Below are 19,590 nucleotides of genomic sequence, written 5' to 3' on the forward strand. Positions count from 1 at the left end.
AGCGCTCTCTTTTGCGATAAACAATTTTATACACTAATGATATTTTGATTTCTACATAACAAGACAATGTATATATTGTGAGCATGGTTATATGGGAGCACTAGTAATTTTTGGTACTTTTGTTAGGATAACTACAATCAAAGTTTCCCCTAACTAAAGTTTACCCGAAGAGTGCCCTTTTAGTGATGGATGTACATGGTAACCACCTAATCTTGCGATTCGATCGACTTTTAAAAGTTGATCGCACGGCTTACCATCTCAAAATCAGAAAACCCGGGGAGCAGAGCCTTGGCATCATGATCGACAAAGAAACGCCTCAGTTTGTCTACCTCCTCCTGCTTCAGTCCCGGCGCGGGGCCGGTTGACCACCAGCTCCCAATTTGACTTCCTATCTCCTCTCTGGCGCCTGCAGCACTATTGACGGTCACTAGCCCAGCCACTGTGCCAACCACGGCCGACGCGAACTGGTCACCGCCGCAAAATGCAGCCACAACCCCCGCAACCAGCGCCATGGGTGGGAGCTTGTTGACATGCTTGCAGCAGGTCTTGATGGCCTTGGCGCCCATGTGCCTTGTCTTGCCGGCCAGCTTCCGAATCCACCACCACTTTGCTGCCTTGCTTGCTCCTGGCGCAGTTGACTCTGCAACGGCGGCACGATCGGTTGGGTTGAATCTCCAAACAAGTGACTCAAGCCACGATCCTGCAACTCTGTCGGCCTGCTCACCAAACCGCACACGGCGTGGAAACGTCTGAAGTGGATCCACTACCATCGTGAATCCGACCTCAGCGTCAGGGACGAAGAAGCTCAGCTTGTGCCGGTCGGTCGGATCGAGAGATCTCCGGTCTCAATGAACTTAGGCCTGCGGTTGAGCACGCAGCAGGCCTGGCAAGGCTGCGATCCGCCATGGGGGGTTGGTGTGGCGGTGGTCGGCGATGGACGGGGGGGGGGGGTGGAGAGGGATGAAGAAGGGTGGCGGTGGTGAAGGGTGATTTCAATTTCAGCAAGGGAAGGCTCGGAGGGGAGGGGAAATGAGATCCGGACAGAATCTGTTGTGGATTTGGTGGTTGTCAACCTTGGATTCAACCTGCCATCGGAGCGTGCAGTTGGAGAGCTACACTGTCTGCCAAGGCCGCTGGCGTTCCTGTCGCCCACTTTGACACCGGTCGTGGGCAAGGCACTGAATCTGCGACAGACTCTACAAACCTGCAAAACCACCACGCAAGCCTGGAGCTGCAGGATGCCACGAGAAGATTGAGGCAGTACAAGCTGAGGCCGAAAGATGTCCCATAAAAGATGATGTCAATTAGCTTAAAAATGACATCATGTTGTACTGTGTATAAAACAATTTTCTCATTGAAGTATTGATTGAAGTCAGCTTTATGTCTTTAAGATACCTTGTGTAGCTGTCCAACAGCTCAAGATAGTTGTTGCAATTAACATATTTCTTGGTATAATTGTGCAAATGTTTCCTGCTGTTTGAGCTTGATGAGTTACCGGAAGCATTTGAGAAAAGACCACATGAGTGCTTGCGAACAAATTCATTATAGGTATACTGCTTGTGGTCATTCTGAATGTGCATGAATGGTACCAGCAGTACCACATAGTTATTGGCTTACTGTTTTTATCGATTTGCTTATTATCTGCCTAGACTCTGCACTTCTTAAAATTTACCATGTACCTTATTCATTCAAGTTATTGGTGGCCTAACTCACTTGCTTAGGACTGGAACGTTTTTGTTTTTAAGTTCAATGGCAGTTGTAGCACTTTGCAGATCAGGAGTTGAGAACTTGCTGCTGCTCTTTAGCTCTTATACCAAGAGGATTTAATCGGGACCCGATAGGCAAATGGTCAAAGGTATACTTCAATTAATGTTCCCCTACATCATAATAATGGCAAACCACAGAAAACTTACAACTTCCCTGCTGTTCGAAGTGCCAGTTAGGTTTAGTAGTCTATGACTCTATTTTTGCCGGCGCTGACATTACATGGTAGGCCCTTTTGATTACTCCATGTTGGAATATTTTGTTTGTACATTACATGGTATACTAAGAGTAAGTTTAGTAATAGGCGTGGAGCGGAGGAAATCTGACGTATTGAAGAGAGAATAGAGGAGAGAGACAAGAGCGAGCGGCTCCCGACACGCCCGCTCTCCGCCGGCGCAACACTCTCTGGCAATAGCTATTGGCTGAGCAATCCTCTTGCGCAGCAACCATTGGCTAAGAAGACATCACATCATTCAATGCAGATGGGGTCCACCACGCTCTCATTGCCGCTGCTGCGGGCGAAATTACTAGACTTAGTCTAATAATAACTATAATAACTAGGGGAGATGTACGTGCCACAGACACGTATTTAATTTTTCTTCCATCAAGCAATGATGTTATTTATTTTTCTTCCAAAAATAATACACATCTTTTTTTTTTCTTCAAAAAACAATGATGTCAATTATTATTCTTCTAAATAAATAATGACACAAATTATGGGTGAATGCTTGTGGAAAGGAAAGTAAAAGTATGTGCTAAAGAAAAGTAATACACGGGTATAGGAAATTGCTGGTGTAAAAAGTATTAAGATTTTGGTCGGAAACATTGACGAAATCAATCTCCCCCTCTCTTTCGTCAAACTTTTTGGACTAACAAGTGGGGCCTCCGTGAATGGTACGGTGGGCCCAATCTTGATGAGAAAGAGTTTCAATTGTTTCAACTTTTTATAGATTGATATGCTCATATCTATCTTCTGAAAGATAGATAAGCTATCCATCTCTAAAGCCCACTTTGGTTCAATTATGTGCTACAAATATGTCCAATATTTTGATAGTATTAACTCAATATTTTGTTAAACATGTTCAACATTTGACTTTTAAAATATTGAAATTATAAAAATAAAATGTTGAAATTGAAAAAATAAAATGTTAAAAATACTAAAATGAAAATGTTTGAATAGAGTTTCTTCTCCGGCAGCGGCGTGCGCGGCGGCGGCGCGCAGCAGCGGCGGCAGCGCAGCAGCAGCACGGGGCGGGCAGCAGCGGCGGCACACAGGAGCGCGGGGCGGGCAGCAGCACCAGCGCGTGGCGTGCGGCAGCTGCGCAGCGCGCGGCGTAGCGGCAGGGGCGGTGCATGGGAGGAAGGAGGAAAGAAGAGGAAAAAAATTTGGGTTGAGTAGATCTAACGCACGAAATGATTTGCAAGAATCTCAAACACTGGCAGGTGACTAGGTGAGGAAGAAAAAATGCATATGATTTCCGGTCTCACTGAGGGGCATCCTATATGTCTAACGGAAGATGGTTAAGCAAAACATCGCACGGCCCATAATGGCCCACCTGCTCTATGCTATGTTGCTAGCCCACGTGAAACTGACACCTCAGCGAGCGAGACGGCGCCGCAGCCCATGCATGAGCAGTGCAGACACAGCATAACGTAACAAAGGTGGTAAGTATGCTATCTTTTTTTTGTTTATTTTTTCTAAATATCATGTGACCTAGTATATGTGGAATATTATATTAATAGATTCAATATTTTAATATACAAGATTCAACAATCATTCGGACTTAGTTCAACAATTCCAATAAACAAATTCAACATTTTATACTGAGATGTTGAATCTGTATATAAAAAATGTTGAATGTATATATTCCAAGTGTTGAGTTTTTAAAAATTAAAAAATATATTCATATGGGGTTTCATTTTGTTGCATTAATTCTAAACAACACGATGGTTCAAACGGAATCGAAAACGGACTCACGGTTTAAGAGAAAAATGTGTTTTAAGCTAGCAAATCAATTGAACCTCCACCCGCTCAACCAACCCTGTCCTGTCACCCTAATTTTGAAGCAGTCCGCTGATCCGCTCAGCCCACAGGAATCTCAGCCACTTGTTTGTGTTCTGCACGCATCTTAAAATGGAAATTTCATAGCAAACTATCTTCCGAAAGATGTATAGGTTTCCCGTCTCAGTGGGGGTGTGCGGCACGGGCCTCCACTGAAAGCCCACATTCCTATAGAGTTGGGCCTTATTTTCCTTTAGCAGTAGAGGTCCACAAGTAACGGGCTGCCACTCAATTTCTGGCCCAGGTCCGGCCCTAGTCACACAGAAACAAGGTGCATGTTCTTTCTGACCAATTATGGCACTTGCTCCCCAGACCCCAGGAGAAGGAGCGCATTGTAGATTTGGGAAAATGATTGCCGCGCTAATTGTCCTCCAGCGCAGGCGGCGTCCATCGATTGGCAAGACTCGATTACTGGCACGCACCGCATCAAGACGGTTACAGCTTACTGTAGCCGCGATCATTGCTGATGGGTAAGACGACGACCATTTCAATGTCAGCTCGGACGAGAGGGACGTCCCCCTGCCTGCGTCTCGACGGCGACGGGCCGACGGCAACAGTGCGGGCTGGATGGGCACGCCCGCGGGCCCTGTTACGCGACGGCGCCGCCGCGAGCTTCGTCGGAACGTGCATCGCAGCAGACCACGCACACTGGAGGCCTGGACGGCTGGACCTGGAACTTGGGCTGCAGAGCCGCCCTGCTTGAGATTCTGGCCGGGACAGGAGAACAGTGGTTGGCGTGTGGCAGAGATCTTTGTTTCTCCGCGGATGCTTCCTGCAAGCGGCGCGCCATGTGCTCCGCACATGCTTCCTCTCGGCTCGGCAAAGCCGAGCAGCTTGTTCGATGGAGAATGGACAAGCCCCTGCCTGCTCTCTTCTGGACGAAATTGCAGTTTCAGGCTTGCAGCGCTGAGATCTTGAACATGGGAGGCAGGCCCTGCACGCGTGGATTATGAGATGGCATTGGCAGAACAGAAGAGCATGTGTGCGCATCTGGTCTAAGGGCCTGCTGGCCGCCGGGCTGCATCGGCATCTAGTAAGCTAGCGCAATTGTCTATGCTAATCGCCAGCCGTTTGCCTTGGATTCCAAATACCGGAGATGATTAGCATCCATGATGCGTGGCCGGTAATCTCGCCTTGACATCGAGGACGCATTCCTATTTCCTAAATACCGGTGTTCGTGGACACACGCCTTGACTTCGTGGCATGCACATAGTTTCCTTTTTTTTATAAGAAAATAAAGCGATTTGGAACGAGATGGCAGCAGCGCATACCCAAGGGCACGGTGATTTCAAGCCTGCTTGGTTTGTTACCAATTTTTACCATGCCAAAATCTAGACTTGCCAATAAAATTTGGCTATCAATTGGTCCATGTCTAGAAATTGATCATTTTGACCAAAATCATGACAAGTCAATAGAAACTTCTTAAATCTTTAAGAGAGAAGAGACTATTGGTTGGCACTAAACCAAATAAGTATCTAAATTTCTTACCAACACTTTGGCATGTTCTGATTTTGGGAAGCTAAGGCCAATCCCAGTGGAGGGTTTCATATTGATGTTTCCAAGATAGCCACATAAGCAAAAAGACGATGAAACAATGGTTGAAACTATCTCTCCCAATGCATAATTTCATGTTGTGGTTTTCTAGGGTCTATGTTGCATTTAATTTCAAGATTCATAGAGTGTTGGTATTTGTGTAGAGAGAGTTTCATCTAGATAAAACTGGTTTCTTCACTTTCTTCTTAAATTCTATGACATATCATCATATAATCCTACATGGCATGTTAATTAATGCGCATGAAACCTCTATAAAACTCCCATTGGGAGTGGCCTAATACTCTTACTCTTATCAACTGTGGAGAGGCAAGGCTAGGAGAGCTTGGTTCACCTGGAGCTGACACGTGTCCAGCCCACCGCAGGCCCTGCATTTCAGCCCACCGCAGCCAACCACCTTCGCCGCACCAACTGGGCCTGCTGCCCCGGCCCACTTTGCGCGCCTCCTGTGCTCGCTACGGTCCCTGCACTTCCCGTCCATGAAACATCGGCCATCGCCGGATCCGGCCCTGCCGTTCCCGCCTCGGCCTCGCCATTCCCGTCACCTCGGCCTCGCCCGCGCCGCTGACCGCAGGATTCGGCTTCGCCGCGAGGACGTCCCATCTTCGGCCACGCCCGCGCTGGCGTCCACGCCTGAGCCGCTGTCCGCGTGCAGCCACCTCGGCTACGCCCGCGGCCTCGGCGGCGCCCGCGCTGCCATCCCCGCTTCGACCGGTCCCGCACCACCGTCTGCATGCCGCCGCGCCGCCATCCGCGCACGGGAGAGTAGAGAGAGACGAGAGGGGGATGGAGGGGAGGGCCGCCGCACCGCCATCCGCGCGTGGGGAGTGGAGTGGAGGGAGAGACGAGAGAGGAGGGAGGGGAGGGCAGCCGCGCCGCCATCAGCGTGCGGGGAGGTGAGTGGAGGGAGAGACGGGGCGCGCGGGGAGGGGAGTGGAAGGAGAGGCAGGAGGGAAGGGAGGAGAGGGCAGCCGCGCCGCCATCCGCGCGCGGCGAGGTGAGTGGAGGAAGAGATGGGGCGCGGCGAAGCGCGCTATTGACCTAGTATATTGGTTTGGCAAAAATTAGCATCTGACCAATCAGGCTCGTCGTGAGCCCGGGACGCCACGGCGCGGCTGGCACTAGTTGGGGGTTAACCGGCGACTAGCGCTGCGATCGATGCCGGTGCACTTCACCTCGGGCTTGGGCAGAGAGAGGGGACGCGCTCGGCGCTCAGGACAGCGAGGCAGACGGGCACCCTTCATGGCGTCCCATAACTGGCGACCCCGGCCCGGCGGCCGCCGTAGCTGCCGCAATTTTTGTAATTTAGCCTTTTTCGTGAAACAATTTCACATATAGGCCCTTTTGTAACTTTTTAACAAATGAACCATGGGGATCGGCGCCGTAAACTGTGGCGTCGAGCTAACACGTCTCGGCGCCACAGATCACGGCGCCGAGGTGCCGCGCACGCACAATCACCTGGCCAACTTGACATTCGACATGGGCCTAGTCTTGGTGCCGCAGATCTTGGCGCCGAGATCCATGGCGCCGAGCTCGGCGCCTTAATTTGTGGCGCCGAGCTAGGCGCCATATATACCCCTTTCTTCCCTTCTTCCCGAGCGTCTATCATTTGTTCCCCCTTCTCGGTTTTTATCAGAACCTCCACTCGCCCAAACGAGAAATTTAACCTTGGGAAGTCCGATTAAAACCACAGATCTACAACAGCAAAGTATCTGAAGGTATCCTCTATGCCCTCTTAATTTTTGACGCATGAATTTTATTTCGAATAGGTGCATTGTTGAAATAAATGTTCGTCATTAGGGCCACTACACCAAAACGACAATGTCTTCCTCGGGATCAACCTACATTCCATGGAGCAAGCATGAAACAACCATACCTGAAGGAACTGATGTGCCAATGTGTTACTGCGGTTCGTTGTGCAAGTTAATGAAATCAGATGTTTTAGGCGATGATTACGGGATGAGGTTCTTTATGTGTGAGAACTACGAATATGATCCACCTAAGTGATACGGCAAAAACCGGGCTAAGGTAGCACGACAACATACGCTTTTTTCCTTTGTGACCTAACATTGTGTTATGATTCTAACTTTTGTTGGACATAGTCTCCTCCGCCTCTTTGTGATTTTGTGCAGTGGTTCGACACCGAGCAGTCGTAGCAGGCAAAGGACTTTGTGGAACAACAAGTAAGGTGGGCTGCGGAACGTTGGCGCCGAATGAAGCATGAGGAACAGCAAGAGGAGAAGCACAAGAAAGAGCAAGAAGATATCCGTAAGAGGATGGAGGAGGTGGATCGTAAGGCGGCGGCTGAACGTGAAGCTGACAGGGAGAGGGCCGCGGCCCCGACGCCTGGTTTCGGGGGAGGGCCGAGGCAAGGGACGGCGGGCGAGGGCCGAGGCAGGGAGGACGACTGCGGACGGCGGCGGCGTGTGCGGGGCCGAGGGCGGGGCCGGGGAGGAAGGCGCCTCGCCCCGGTGCCTGGTTCTGGGGGAGGGGCGACGACGACGGCGCCCGGCCCCGGCGCCTTGCTTCGGGGACGACGGCGCGCGACCCCGGCGGGGAGGGACGACGGCGGCGGCGACGGGGTGAGGGCTGGGGCAGGGTAAACGGCGGGCGGGCGGGCGGCGCGGTCAAATGGATTGACCGCCCCCTTTGCCCGATCGTAAAAAGGGCTCGGCGCCAAGAACGGTGGCGCCGATCTCGGCGCCAAGATCCAGGGCGCCGAGCCTAGGTGGTTGTGCGAGCGTGGCACCTTGGCGCCGCCGGCGCCGACCCCAGAGTCTATTTGTAAAAAAAATTACAAAAAAAATTTATATGTGAAATTCTTTCGCGAAAAGGAATAAATTGCAAAAATTGGGGTCGTAGCTGTAGGATGGCGACTGTTCCGCACGGCAGACGCCGGCGCCTAACCTACGAAAGTCTAGAACCCGTCAGTTTCGTGTACGCCTGCTGCACAGTATCGCAGCTATCTCGAGCCTCGTTTCGGGACGAGATGGATGGGAGATCCACCGGAGTTCACCAGCAACTCCGGGTAGAAGAGCGGTGGGTTCGCCGGCACCCCGTGGCCATGAACTCGTCGTGACGCACGTGAACAGTGAACCTGTCATCTTTGCAACCTGAGGTGATCGGTGAAAATTGGCACCTAATGACGATGCACGTACTGTATTCTTCTTCTTTTTTTTTGAATTTTGAAACGGAATGTACGTACTGTATTTGGCATCACTTTATGAGCGCAACAGATAGTAGTTTCGAATTTAAACCGCTAGTTGTACCGCTACGTCTCAGAACGGTTGGGATGGGTATAAAGGCTTGCTCGTATTTGAGCTGCCTCACTGTCCTAGACGATCTCAAAAGCATCGTACGCGTAGGATTAATTGATGAATTATACATTCGGGGGGGGGGGGGGGGGGGGGGGGGGGGGGGGGGGGGGGGGGGGGGGGGGGGGGGGGGGGGGGGGGGGGGGGGGGGGGGGGGGGGGGGGTTGGGGGGGGGGGGGGGGTAGTTCGGGACAGAATGCCATGAATTTACTTTGGTGTACAAAGTCAATGTTGTCTACTAGCTCATTGTCATTTGTGGTATACTCAAATTGTGGCCTTCTATTCTATCTTTTTTTTTTATGCCACTTTCTATTCTATCTAGAGCCAAACGAAGATTCTAATGCGTATTAGGCCTTCTGATTAGTCTAATCACAATGTAGCCGTGGGAAAACCCAATGCCTCTAGCCTCCTACAGACAAAATCGCATCATCAGTTTGGCAGCCCGAAGATTAAAAAAAAACATGCTCACTACACTGTTATTTTCTTTTCAATTTACCTAGACCCCGAAGGAGATTTACGCAGCGGCAGTGCCTAATGGCCCAGGTAGCAGCAGTAAATTTTTCCTTTTTTTTTTCTGGCACCCGATTTGGCGATTCCTTCTCGAAAAGCAAGGAAAAGTTGATGACCGCTCGCTCTAATGAAGTGACTCGAGAGAGGAGTGTTTTGTCGCATCGACTTGATTGCCGATGTGATTTCTTTACTGTAATAGGTCTTGATACAAAATTTCTCAACCATCGAATATTTTAACACATACATGGTACAAAATTTCTCATCACATAAAATATTTTAACACATGCATGAAATATTAAATGTAGATAAATAAAATAAATAATTACATAATTTATCTATAATTTGCGAGATGAATTTTTTAAGTCTAGTTAATCCATAGCGAGACAATAATTATTAAATATAAATAAAATTACTATAATATTTTACACCTAAATCTTTATGCATCTAAACAAGGCCTAAGACTGCTATTGTAAGGCCGTGTTTAGTTTCACGTGTAAAAATTTTTATGTTGGAATCTTATTAATTTGAAGTACTAAATGAAGTCTATTTACAAAACTTTTTGCACATATGAGTTGTAAATTGCGAGACGAATCAAACGACACTAATTAATCTATGATTAATCAATAATTAGCGGATGGTTACTGTAGCATTACTGTTGCAAATCATGGATTAAGTAGGCTCATTAGATTCGTCTCGCGATTTACAGCCCATCAATACAAAAAGTTTTGTAAATAGAATTCATTTAGTACTCCATGCATATATCGAAATATTATGTTTACGATGTTTATGGGGTGCGATGCGTGATGGTAAAGTTGCAACGTTCGCTGCAGGATGATTTGTAAAGGGTTAAAACGATCTTGTACAGGGTTAAAATGATTTATGAAGGTGTAGCTATTTGCTACGAGTATTCGATTGGGAGCCATTTGATTTCTGAAATCTGTTCAGGATCTCAACGCGTGTATGCTGAATTTTGACAAAAAAAGATTCTGTTGATATAGGGATGTTCATTTAATACTGTAAAATCATAGAAAAACTATAAACTAATTCCATATACTTTCTTTGCTCGGGAAGGATCAACGGAGGATTGAGGCGGCCATGTCATTTTCGAGAAATACACCTCCAGGGACCCTGAAACTGAAACCACGAGACAGGATCATTGCGCCTGCGAAATGGATTACCAAAAACGATAGAAAAAGAAGGCCAATTGACGGGCCGGGGAGCACGGAGCAGAAAGGCAGGCCATTAATACTTGACACTTCCCGTTTCCTGCCCTCTTCTCCTCCTTCCCCTCCTCCGCCATTGCTCCACAAGTACACGTTGTGCAGCCCCCCCACGCGCCAGAGCTCGGGAGGACTTGACTGAAGCGCTGGCTCGGAATCCCGTCTCCTCGGCGCCTTCTTGCTTGTTTGGTTCTTGAGAGCAGAAAGATTCAGCTTTTCAGGTGCTTCCAGGCTCTGCGCAATCTGGTGAGATTTCTGTCGCAGCACATTTTTTCGCTGTTTTTGGTTTCCCCGGCTCCTGATTTGGCTGTCTTTCGTGATGCTTTGGTCATATAGATCTGTCTTGTCTGGATTCCAGAATTATTTTGCTCGTCTTCTGCTGTCCTGCATTTCGCAGAAAGATAAGAAGGTTCTTGCTTTTGGCGGGTTATTGATTCCTTCTCCGCTCGGCTTTCTGCAGCCAGCGCAAAAATAATTAACAAATATAAATTGACATTTTTTTTGCATCATCCTTCAAATGATAAAACTGCTCGAAATGTGCCCCGATTTCAACTGGCGAGCTTTGCGAGAAACCAAAGGCATTCATTTTGGGGGCGACTTTCTCTTTTTTGAGCAGCAATGATGGCGCCTTTCGCGAGCTCTCTCTGCTGATCAAACACTTGTTTATTGCCAAAGAGGATGCTAGATCTGTAGCGTTGCATGATTGGGCTTAGTGGGGGGTTGGACTTGGACACAGTTGATGGTCATCGGAATGAGACCTCCACAGCTTTAGCTTCCCTAGCTGAACAGATGAATCCCCAAGTGCGCCGCACATTGAGCACCCAATGATGAGCGTCCATGGTGAAAGGTCGATGACGCTGAATTTGGCGGCCGTTTTCTTGATTTATTAATTACTTTAATATGTCACAATCAGGTTATTAGTTCTATGTTGTTTGGCCACTTCAGTTCTCCTGTTTCTTCGTTATTGGGGTGGGTAAATATTTGTTGTAATTTGTAAATTCAATCACTTGGCGAGACCTTGTTCATGATTGCGTCTGATCGAAGGTTTTCTTCCCCTTTTGCAGATCGTGAATGTCTGAATGAAGCCTAGTCCACCACGATGCCAAGGTTGCTTCCTGACTGACCAGATTCAAGCATTCAGCTAGTTGCAGTCTCTGGTCGTCTTGTCTGATAAACAGACGGTTGTTGCAGCAATGGCTTCCAAAGCGATGCCTCAAATTCTCCCAGAAATCTCAGGCATTCCAGAACTGAAGCACTGTTCAAAGAGCCCATCTCCTATGGAGATCCCCCAGGCAAACAATTCTTGTGCTTCAGCACCAACTGTGTCACCAGAAACAGCTAACCTGAGCAAATTGAGTGATAAACTGGAGCCGAAGGAGCAGAAACAAGACCACCACCTCAAAGAATCTGTTGTGGAGCACGGGAATATGAATGGAAGCTCCACTTCATTTCAAACATATGAAGGTAGTAATCAACCGAAGGTTAGTGCAAGTGCTAGGTTGACCGATCCATCAGAGGTTGGTGACAGAGGCAATAGTGGAAGATGCAGGCCTAGCACTAGCAGTGATGTCAGCGATGAAAGTTTATGTAGCAGCATGACTAGGAGCACGAATTCTCACAAAGCGAATGATTCACGGTGGGAGGCGATTCAGATGGTCAGAACCAGAGATGGGATCCTTGGGCTGAGTCATTTCAGGCTGCTGAAGAGGCTAGGCTGTGGTGATATTGGCAGTGTGCATCTCTCTGAATTGAATGGGACAAAGAGCTATTTCGCAATGAAGGTTATGGATAAGGCATCGCTAGCAAGCCGTAAAAAGTTGCTTCGAGCTCAAACGGAGAAGGAGATTTTGCAATGCCTGGATCACCCCTTCCTTCCTACACTTTACACTCACTTTGAGACCGACAAGTTCTCCTGCCTTGTAATGGAGTTCTGCCCTGGGGGAGACCTGCACACCCTTCGACAGAGGCAGCCTGGCAAACATTTTCCAGAGCAAGCAGTCAAGTATGTGTTACCTGTATTTTACCTTAATTGTGAAATCATCATGACCGAATAAAATTTGTAGCTTGCTGCCTTGTTCCACTATCTAAATAGGTGGTTTACTAATGAAATGTTCTGACACTGCAGATTCTACGTAGCAGAAGTTCTCCTGGCACTAGAATACTTGCACATGCTCGGGATCATATACCGTGACCTTAAGCCTGAAAATGTCCTTGTTCGGGAAGATGGGCACATCATGCTTTCGGATTTCGACCTTTCCCTTCGGTGTGCAGTCAGTCCCACACTAATTAAGTCTTCGAACCCTGACGCAGAAGCACTCAGGAAGAACAGCCAAGGCTACTGTGTTCAACCAGCTTGTGTGGAGCCCTCCTGCATAATTCAACCATCTTGTGCAGCCCCAACCACCTGCTTTGGTCCACGCTTCTTCTCCAAGTCCAAGAAATATCGTAAACCGAAAACTGAAGTTGCCACCCAGATCAACCCCTGGCCTGAGCTCATAGCAGAGCCCAGTGATGCGCGATCCATGTCATTTGTCGGAACACACGAGTACCTGGCCCCTGAGATTATCAAAGGCGAGGGCCATGGCAGCGCTGTTGACTGGTGGACCTTTGGGATATTCTTGTACGAGTTGCTGTTTGGGAAGACACCTTTCAAGGGATCCGGCAACAGGGCTACACTGTTCAATGTCATCGGCCAGCCATTGCGCTTTCCTGAATACCCAGTTGTGAGCTTCTCAGCAAGAGATTTGATTAGGGGTCTACTTGTGAAGGAGCCCCAGCAACGTTTAGCTTATAAGCGCGGTGCCACAGAGATCAAGCAGCATCCTTTCTTCGAGGGTGTGAATTGGGCACTGATTCGGTGTGCAAGCCCACCAGAGGTACCAAAGCCTGTCGAGATTGAGAGGCCATCAAAGCTGCCTTCATCACCATCCGGAGCTGCAGATGGTTCCAGTGGGGCACCCCAGAAAGGTTCTGATGGCTACTTGGAGTTTGATTTCTTCTAGCAAACATGTGGGTTTTATATATGGTTTGTGCCATTTGATGTAGGGTTTTCAGATGTTATGTTTTCAGGAAATGGTTGGTGCTGTAGATTTGCCTCAACATGCTTCTCTTCTCTGCTACCTTTTAAAGTTTACATTTGTAATTCAACAAGTTCTTATTATGCTGATCTCTGCATTGCTTTGCATAATATCATCATTTTTCATTTCTATGACCTGTTGATTCTTGAACTCAAAGTATGCTGTTCTTGCTCATGATGCCATGTCATCAGTAGCATGGACAGTAACCCTAAAGGTCATTTGGTCTGGTGATCACATTGCAACTGAACCATAGTTGTGCTTATAGCCTATAGGTGACTGACTATAGTAATCAAAAGCTTCGCAGATTATTGCCAACAGTGAAAGGCTACCGATAAGCATGTCAATCTTGATTCTTTTAGAGCAAAGAGGCAAAATCGCCCTGCCCCATTCATTAATAAGGCGGATAGGTCACAACATTTCGAACGTATAGCAGATTCCGACAGGACACAGCCGAGGGGGAAACATCCCACAGAAAACAACGCACTCTGCTGAGCCTACTTGCACTTAAAGGAAGTCAATCTTCAATCTGCACACCATATCTCTGACTGATTCAAGATTCAGCACTTGGGGGCAATCTCCTCACTCAGTAGCGTTACTATCTAGCTTATCTGAGTCTGTGTGACACTGGTTGTTCATTCTAAGAATTCAAGCCATGCACAACAAAATCACCGCACTATTAAGCACAAAGTGAATACTGAGCCGGAAAAGCTCACCCCAGAAAGGCAACAGAGCAGCAACACCACCGGGTTCACCATTGAAACATATCTCATGCACAAAAAAGTCGCAAATAGAGGAAGCTCCTGACGCCTATGCACAGTAAGAAAAGCGTTAACTCCTGCTTAAGATGAAAAAAATATGCCAATCAACCTGACAAATAGTTTTAGCAACCCATATGCTCCAGAACATCCAAAATCCAAACAAAATATAATATCAGCAGAGTGAATGTTGATACTAGGCCATCGCCTTGCTTAAGATAGACAGCAGCTAAGGCAATCGAAACTTTGGTCGCAGTGGAGTTTCACATGGAGTTTAGCAAAAGAAACAGTAGGCGCAACACCTTTTCATCACCATCTCCAAATAAGCTACTTTAAGGTTCTACCCTCGCACTACTATGCACAAGTATATTATTCTCATCGCTGACTTTTTTTGTTGATGAAACATCACTGACTGTTTTACCGCAGTAGACTTGTTTCGGGTACTTCAAGGATCTCATGTTTAGTTGAGGTTCTTGTAGATTCTGAAAGCGACAAACACCGAGGCAGCGGCTGCAACAACAGCAAGAGCAGCATAGGTGTCAGCCCTCTCCCAGGTCTCGAACCAGGTGGGCATCGGGCATGTCTTCGTGTGCCCCTTCTTGCTGCCGGTGCCGCTCTCCTTGTCATTCTCCTGCTGAGAGCCCTTCTGGTTCTGCTCAGCTGCAACGCTCTTGTCCTGTTTTTCCTTTGGTAGGTCAGTTTGGCAGCAAGTGAAGCCACCATTGCCCTGGCAGCATCCACCAGCTGCTGCAGGGTTGCAATAAGCACCATCTATTCCAGTTTCTTCAAGGGATTCTTTGGCACCATTTGTCATGTTCCTAAGCTCGAGAGCTTGCTTCTGCTGCTCCTCAGATAAACCCATCTGCCCCCTGCAAGGCACCATAGCACACACACGAACCCCAGGTCAAAGAGGGCCATTCAGCTAATTCAGCCATATAAATTGTAGGATCACTTGAAAATAGCAACTGAGGTGCAAAGCATTAATTTGGTCACCCCTATGCCTTGTGCACAAGTACAAATCTAAACCAAGAACAGAACATCTTAGGACAAATGTTTCAAGAATACTGAATACTCATCTAACACATGCGCGAATTTAGTTTCAGTGGGTTATCACACACTATAGGATTTCATACATTCATCGAAGTTGATATATCAGGAATTAGGAAATTGCTAAATTGAAATTAGAAAGCGCCATCGCTCGAAGAAGCAACTGCGAACAGATGCTGTGCAAGTGTCGTTCTTTCAGTTCTTAGACTGTTGAAATTACACGTAACATGATATTTACAGATGTAAGAAATTCAACGCGAAACTAAACTTACTACACTATTCCACACAATTGGAAATTCCAATGAAGAACAAACGAAATATCATTCTTGACCAGCTACCCTTATGAGCAGATTAACTCAGACAAAGCGTGAGCTTAGACATAGTGCAGACAAGTTCAACATTGAAATTCTTGATACGCCAAGAAGAATAATTTAGTAAGGACTTGAAATACAAATGAGATAATATAGGAAATCATCTTCCTGTCCATGAGCATGCCTGAACTTAAAATTCATTATACACGAACACAACTTCATGCATGCTAATAGTTCATTGTCTTGAACAACATTAGTTTAGTGCAAGACAAATGAATCAAATGAAGACTCCAACAATAAACATTATTATGATATATGTTCAAACTAATTTAATCATTGTTAAAAGGATCTATTAGATTATTAACAGCAATACTTTAAGACTGCAATCAAACTAGGATGCTAATCTGTAATAGTGTAGTTCCCTGGATAAAAAAAAGAATTATATAGGCTGGCAACTGACATGTTTCTAGTCATTCATGACTCTACGTCATAAGATATACAAGATGTGTAAAAACATCCCAACCATTCAAGTTCTCAACCCATGGTGTAAAGAAATGAGTACAGCAAGAGTTCAAGGTGCATACCTCCACAGGTGGTCAACAATTTCTCCTTGTCCAATATGTTTATGCAACAAGACAGGCACATCATCAGGAACAATGTAGCCGTACCTAGCATAGTAAATGTAGTAAGTATGAATTGGATTATAAGAAAGCAAGAGTATGGATCTGCAAAAGAAAAATCGCACAATGCAGAGGGAATGAGGAGTTAATGTTACGTCGGTTACAGTCCTTACCAATGGCCAGTCACTTCTCCCTTGCCATCAGACCTGAAAATGATCACATTCCCTGCATACTTGTGACCTCCCACGTGTGAGCATGCTCTGACAGCCACCTGACCATCAAGTCCCAACCCACTTATGTCTTCCTTGAACCGTTTAATCAAAGCAGGTCCACAAACACCACACCTTTTGTCCCTGCTTCCATGGCAGCAAACAAAGACATAGGACCCGTTGATAGCCTCAGGAGATCCAGGAAGCCACTCAGTATCCTTCACAAGTACTTCTTCAACAAAGTTGTCGACGTCAAAATGAGTCAGAGCTCTGCAAGCATTATGTTACAGATTGAAAAATAAGAAGCAGTTGTCTTTGAAGCCTAAGCAAGCTTATTAGTTAGAAGGCTTGCAGCTTACTTGTATCTGATCATATCTGGAAAGATCAACACATCTCCATTAGATGACTCAGTGCCATCTTCTCCTTCACAGATGGTCAATTTGGTCTGTGTCATGGTAGAATATACCAGTCATTAGCAAAAAAAAAGGGATCAATTAGCAAAAACCTATCGAATTCAATTACAACCTTTTTCTGGGATCGAACTTTTTTTAAACAAAGAACATAAGCAAGCCACGCACAGTAAGCAAAGCAATCTTCTTAGTACTGAATAATATCTCCCGAAAGTTGCAACTATTCAAGAATAACATGCTCCCAAAGGGCAATGCTAGCTCATAACAATAAGTAATACCCACTCAAGGAGCTCATATATAAGAAAAGGAATATTTGCTTATCTGGGATACAACAACAGTCAAAATCAGTTTGGTGCACTTCTCAATAACTTGGCAACTACATGAAATGTGCCTAAATCATTATATGGGGCGATACAAACTTCTACAAGTTTCTTTCATGGTTAAAACAGTTCAAATCCTACCGTTCACTTTGTATAGCGGAGCTGAAAAACACTTTCACAGTGGCAATTGATTCTGCAACATCTTAGAGAAATGAAACTTGTTTGTTACCTTCCTTCCAAACATCAGCTACGTACATCATATCATATGACAGACAGCAACACTCATAAAATAATAGCAGTAAAGTTTATAGTTAGGGCTAAAATGCTAGTCACACAAGGAGTAACATCCTAAGACATATGAGAGAGGCCCTGATGCATATAAATCGTGAAGCTTCATTTGCACGTTACAAATTCTACCAAGTACACAAAGGCAGAGAGCATAACAAATTAAATATGAATGTGAAAACAGCATTCAATCAGGAATGATAACAAATACTATATGCTACACCATTCAAATCATGGATAAAAACACATACAGTTTAGGATAGAAGAACATTTGGAATATAAACAATGCCAACGAAGGAACATGAGCATGGCTTTGAAACCAACTAATGTAAGTAATCACATAGATAGATGGCATGCGCACATGTATCATCAGACATAGAATAGAATATCGCATATGGATAGTTATCACAAGTAAATGCGGGTGTAGTGTGGTGTGGGGTTGTGTCTGTGTGTGAACCCTACAAAGAGGACAAAAAGCATATAGCATTATATAACTACCCCTAAACTTATGCATGGAAATGTATCATGGGTGCGCAACTTGCAAGCAAAATGCAAGTTACATAGAAGAGATGAACCATACGAAAAACTAAATTACAGTACCAAATTCATGGGCACTTGGGCTCTATCCGGGTAAACTTAATCAGAACATATAGAGTTAAAGAATAAAAACTAAACCAGAACAAAAATCTAGACTCAAAGAGCTCACTAGTGTTCAAGTAAATTTCTGGGCCATGTCCAAAAATGCTCAAAGCACGTTTCAGGTATCCTACAGAAACTACTGAAACACGACTCATGACAAGGATCCAGAAGGAACCATAGAATCAGCAAATAACCATACAGAGGAGTCATATAAGTTTCATGTGCAAATACATTTTAAATGTTAGGATCTGAATACCAAAACAGATACAAAACATGTAAGCACAATCCAAATTGGCAGATAGGTGTGTTAAATCAATTAATTCATGGGCAACTGTGTCAAGTGAACCAAAACCAGAACAATAAATTGAAAGCAAAATCGTCAAACTGCAACTAAATCTAGACTCGCAAAGCCCAATAGCACAAAGTGAATCCTGTGCCAAGCTCAAACCCCAAGCCACGATTCAGATACCGAACAGAATATGCATATCAATAAGAGCCAATCTTCACTAATTCCCTAGCTACAGTCTACAGACGAGGCGAAAAGAACTAAGGCCTTCTAGATGCAGACAATAAGTTGCACTTAGAACTGGCATAAAGCATCAAAATATCAACATCGCTAAGCTACATGAAGATAGATCCATCCAAATTCTATGGCTAATTCACAAACGAAAATCATAATAACAAGCAAACAACACATCCGCCAAAGCACTCATCAAATCGACCCATCAGTGAGCAAGGACTGTAAAACCCACATGAACTAGCCTTGCCGTACGCAGACAAAGTCATAAACGAAACTAATACATCACCTGATAGCTCGAGCTAGTTGAATACTTGAAAACTACGCTCAAAAATCAAAATCACCAGGTTCCAGTTCGCACTTCCAGCAAAAATCAACTACCAAAAATCCAACCAAAGACGTACCAACATCAAATCACAGTACCTAACCAGCTAAATTCAGAGCAGAACAAAAAAAATCACGCGGAGAAGAGACGGGTGCTCACGGTCTTCTTCAGGTTGGGTTTGCGGGCCTTGATTGCGGCGGCGAGGAGGCGGGGGAGGCGTTCGGACTCGGCGGCCTCGAGGTGGGACGGCCACTCCTCCGGGCCCTTGTAACAGAGGAACACGTGGCGCTCGTGGAACCCCACCGTCCCGGCCAGCTTCTCCTTCCCGACCTCCGGGCGCTGGAACCCGAACTCCGCGTCCTGATCCGGCACCGCGGCCGCGGCGGCGAGGGCCGCGTCCGTCGCGTCGGCCGCCGGCGCGGGCGCCGCGAGGGGGGCGTCGCCGGCCGTGGGGGAGGCCATGAGGAGGCGGAGCGGTAGTAGGCGGCGGCGGGTTGGTGCGCGCTGCGAGGAGAAGAGTGGTGGCAGAAATGGAAATTGCTTGGGGAGTTTGGGGAAAATGGCCAGCATCTCCTCGGGGTTTTATGGAAGCAGGAGGGGGAGGTTGTTCTTGCTCAAGGGGAAAAGTCACGGCCACGGTAGAGTCGGGACCAC

General features: G+C 46.6%; 2 protein-coding genes across 2 annotated transcripts; one reads left to right on the plus strand and one right to left on the minus strand.

Annotated features, from left to right (window-relative positions):
* The first annotated feature begins 10,398 nt into the window (after window positions 1-10,398).
* On the plus strand, window positions 10,399-13,608 carry LOC120640337 (protein kinase G11A-like). The gene is made up of 3 exons (XM_039916179.1): window positions 10,399-10,667; window positions 11,486-12,423; window positions 12,547-13,608. Exons 2-3 carry the CDS (start codon window positions 11,615-11,617, stop codon window positions 13,421-13,423), a joined length of 1,686 nt encoding a protein of 561 aa, XP_039772113.1. The 5' UTR covers window positions 10,399-10,667; window positions 11,486-11,614; the 3' UTR covers window positions 13,424-13,608.
* A 746-nt stretch (window positions 13,609-14,354) lies between these two features.
* On the minus strand, window positions 14,355-19,521 carry LOC120640348. Its single transcript, XM_039916186.1, has 5 exons — window positions 19,096-19,521; window positions 16,800-16,885; window positions 16,405-16,710; window positions 16,196-16,279; window positions 14,355-15,122 (listed from the first exon to the last, which is right to left on the minus strand). The coding sequence occupies exons 1-5, from the start codon at window positions 19,504-19,506 to the stop codon at window positions 14,714-14,716; spliced, it is 1,296 nt and encodes a 431-aa protein (XP_039772120.1). The 5' UTR covers window positions 19,507-19,521; the 3' UTR covers window positions 14,355-14,713.
* Between the last annotated feature and the right edge of the window lie 69 nt (window positions 19,522-19,590).

Source organism: Panicum virgatum, chromosome 1K (genome assembly GCF_016808335.1).
Source record: "Panicum virgatum strain AP13 chromosome 1K, P.virgatum_v5, whole genome shotgun sequence".
NCBI classification, from domain to species: Eukaryota; Viridiplantae; Streptophyta; class Magnoliopsida; order Poales; family Poaceae; genus Panicum; species Panicum virgatum.